At 51.9% G+C, this 4,370-nt stretch overlaps 1 protein-coding gene across 1 annotated transcript; it reads right to left on the bottom strand.

The window, feature by feature from the left end:
- Nucleotides 1–4,370, bottom strand: LOC149271076 (mannose-P-dolichol utilization defect 1 protein-like). The gene is made up of 7 exons (XM_089507657.1): nt 4,283–4,370; nt 3,802–3,867; nt 3,483–3,615; nt 2,248–2,333; nt 1,819–1,937; nt 1,174–1,284; nt 1–126 (listed from the first exon to the last, which is right to left on the bottom strand). The coding sequence occupies exons 1-7, from the start codon at nt 4,368–4,370 to the stop codon at nt 1–3; spliced, it is 729 nt and encodes a 242-aa protein (XP_089363783.1).

Below are 4,370 nucleotides of genomic sequence, written 5' to 3' on the forward strand. Positions count from 1 at the left end.
CTAACTCCGCTTTTTCTTCTTGCTGATTGGGCTGACGTTCCAGTAATACAGCAGCTGGGCTAAGATGACTCCATTACAGGTAGAAGAGACGACAAAGGTGACGGCCATGAGAGGGTCCCCCGTCTCCTGGGGAGAGAGAGAGAACAAGCCAATGGCATTAGCAGCCCCCCACTAAATAACAGCGCAGACACACACTACTACACCCCGACACACACTACAACACCACAACACATATACACAGCGCAGACACACACTACTATACCCCGACACACACTACTACACCCCGACACAGATACACAGCGCAGACACACACTACTACACCCCGACACAGATACACAGCGCAGACACACACTACTACACCACAACACATACACACAGCGCAGACACACACTACTACACCCCGACACAACGACACAGATACACAGCGCAGACACACACTACTACACCACAACACATATACACAGCGCAGACACACACTACTACACCACAACACACACTACTACACCACGACACATATACACAGCGCAGACACACACTACTACACCATGACACCTATACACAGCGCAGACACACACTACTACACCCCGACACACACTACTACACAGCGCAGACACACACTACTACACCACGACACATATACACAGCGCAGACACACACTACTACACATATACAAAGCGCAGGTACACACTACTACACAACGACATATACACAGCGCAGGCACACACTACTACACAATGACACAGATACACAGCGCACACACACTACTACACCACGACACATATACACAGCGCACACACACTACTACACCACGACACATATACACAGCGCAGACACACACTACTACACCATGACACCTATACACAGCGCAGGCACACACTACTACACCACAACACATATACACAGCGCAGGCACACACTACTACACAATGACACAGATACACAGCGCAGACACACACTACTACACCACGACACATATACACAGCGCAGACACACACTACTACACCACGACACAGATACACACTACTACACCACAACACATATACACAGCGCAGACACACACTACTACACCACAACACATATACACAGCGCAGACACACACTACTACACAACGACACAGATACACAGCGCAGACACACACTATTACACCACAACACCTATACATAGCATCTCTCACCTGAATGGAAGTAAATATTCGGGCCAAAGACCCAAGAAAAAGAAGTGTAACAGTCACTGCAGAGAGCTGCCCCGTGTGGCCATTTCTATAGTTTGTTAGCACTTGAATCAGCTGAGAATTAGGGAAATGGGAAAAAAAAGGACATGAGAATCGCTTTATCTATAGGACTGTGGTTAGCCCCTCCCCCTTGCTGGGTGACAGCGAGAGCCGCGAGTCCGCCCCTCCCACTGCGGGGTGACACAGAGAGCCGCGAGTCCGCCCCTCCCACTGCGGGGTGACACAGAGAGCCGCGAGTCCGCCCCTCCCACTGCGGGGTGACACAGAGAGCCGCGAGTCCGCCCCTCCCACTGCGGGGTGACACAGAGAGCCGCGAGTCCGCCCCTCCCACTGCGGGGTGACACAGAGAGCCGCGAGTCCCCCCCTCCCACTGCGGGGTGACACAGAGAGCCGCGAGTCCGCCCCTCCCACTGAGGGGTGACACAGAGAGCCGCGAGTCCGCCCCTCCCACTGCGGGGTGACACAGAGAGCCGCGAGTCCGCCCCTCCCACTGCGGGGTGACACAGAGAGCCGCGAGTCCGCCCCTCCCACTGCGGGGTGACACAGAGAGCCGCGAGTCCGCCCCTCCCACTGCGGGGTGACACTCACTCTGCTGATGATGACGGCCGGCATGTTGGAAGCTTGCAGGGCGGTGATTACAGCCATAGGGGTGACAGGAGACAGCAGGACGGCGACCAGAGTGAAGTATATACCCAGGAAGACTGCCCCTGAGTGAAGGAGACAGGCAGAGGTAAGTGCACCTCTAGAGAGCGAGGGAGAGGGGTGTGGAGGGGAAAGAGGTACGGGGGGGGTGAGACAGGCAGAGCGCTGTTACTAGGAGTGTGAGAGAGAAAACACATTTAAAGGACACAGAGACACCCTGTGGGCCTGAGACAGGGCAGAGTCACACAGTGGGGGGGGTAACTACAGGGGGCAACAAGAGGGGACAGAGTCCAGAAGCAGCTGTGGGGGCAAAGCACGATATAAAAGCAGGAATACTAAACCCGGACCGTAGGAGAGGAAAGAAAGCGCATTTACCCCACGCTGTCCGGCGTCCGAGGTGCTGGATCAGAAACCCTATTATAAGAGTCTGTATGATCAGGAACAGCACCTCCCCCCACGCGCTGCAGAGACAGGGAGAGAAGGGTTAAAACTCTGCTGACCGACACAGGGGGCTGCGGTAATATAACCCCCCAGGGCTGTATACAGTAATATAACCCTCCAGTGCTGTATACGGTAATATAACCCCCAGCACTGTATACGGTAATATAACCCCCAGCACTGTATACAGTAATATATCCCCCAGCGCTGTATACAGTAATATAACCCCCCAGTGCTGTATACAGTAATATAACCCCAGTGCTGTATACAGTAATATAACCCCACTGCTGTATACAGTAATATAACCCCCCAGTGCTGTATACAGTAATATAACCCCAGCGCTGTATACAGTAATATAACCCCAGTGCTCTATACAGTAATATAACCCCCAGCGCTGTATACAGTAATATAACCCCCAGCACTGTATACAGTAATATATCCCCCAGCACTGTATACAGTAATATAACCCCCAGCGCTGTATACACTAATATAACCCCCCAGCGCTGTATACAGTAACCCCCCAGTGCTGTATACAGTAATATAACCCCCCAGCGCTGTATACAGTAATATAACCCCCAGCGCTGTATACAGTAATATAACCCCCCAGTGCTGTATACAGTAATATAACCCCCAGCGCTGAATACAGTAATATAACCCCCAGCGCTGTATACAGTAATATAACCCCCAGCGCTGTATACAGTAATATAACCCCCAGCGCTGTATACAGTAATATAACCCCCAGCGCTGTATACAGTAATATAACCCCCAGCGCTGTATACAGTAATATAACCCCCAGCACTGTATAGAATAATGTCTGGTTTTATCTCATTTTGTTACAATAAACTCCCTCTATCTGCAGAGCTGGAGTTGCCGTTGCTGTCAGTCATGTGATATTTTGGGTGACTTTCCTGTTCAATCACCACACTGAGCTGATGCTTTTTGGCAACGCTAATTAAGTCCGTTCCCCCATTGACTTTCATTAGTTAGAGAGTCCCACTGGGTGATAAGACTGAGCCATTCTATTGTTCCCCACACACAGTATGATAAGGAGTGGAGGGGTTTAGTAGATCGGGGCTCAGATAACAGAGCGAGAATCATACAAACGGCTGATTAGAAACTGCCTGAAAACATTTATATTATGGGGCAAAAAATACAACTGTGGTAAAAAAAACCTGAAAGTGAATCCCCGCGTGACGCTGTACACCATGGTCCCCGTTAACGCCAGTAACTCCAGCAGCACAGAATGAAAGCTGAGCCCCTCGGCTGACCCCGATCGCAGGATCTTTACTATCTGCGGCACCTTCACTGGGGAGAAAACACAAAGAACATTAAAGCCATATATATATATATATATATATATATATATCAGCGGAACAGACGTCGCAGCGTAGAGCCTGCCGGCAGATCAGCCCCACGGGGCCCAGCCAGTCGCCGGGTACAGCGCTGTACTCACGCCATGGGTAATACGACGTCTCCTATACGTTAACTCACCGAGTATAGAGCCGACTATGATCCCGATGCCCAGGAGCTTACTGACCAGGATCTTCAGACACACAACTGGAAGAGAGGAGAGCGTCAAATGCCAGCACTCACACGCCTGCACCGGAGGGCCATGACTGCGTAATGGGGTGACAGCACCTGCTCAGGGGGACTGGGTAATGGGGTGAAAGCGCCTGTTTCAGGGGGCTGGGTAATGGGGTGACAGAGCAATGGGGTGACAGAGCAATGGGGTGACAGAGCAATGGGGTGACAGAGCAATGGGGTGACAGAGCAATGGGGTGACAGTGCCTGCTCGGGGGGGACTGGGTAATGGGGTGACAGCGCCTGTTTCAGGGGGCTGGGTAATGGGGTGACAAGCCATGTGGAGGAACTGGGTAATAAGGCGACCGCTTCTTTATGGGGGGTTGGGGTGAAAGGTCAAATTGCTGGGTCCCCAGTACTAGTGGGTGCTGACGTCACTTCCGTTGCTCACCTTCCAGCAGATTAAACCGTACGAAGAACTCGTCATAGCAACGTTCGGGTAGGATCCCCGGGACCAGCAAACCCCGTAGCGCCTCCAT

Source organism: Sceloporus occidentalis, unplaced genomic scaffold (genome assembly GCF_023333645.1).
Source record: "Sceloporus occidentalis isolate IW3139 unplaced genomic scaffold, rSceOcc1.0.p SCAF_573, whole genome shotgun sequence".
Lineage (NCBI taxonomy): Eukaryota > Metazoa > Chordata > Lepidosauria > Squamata > Phrynosomatidae > Sceloporus > Sceloporus occidentalis.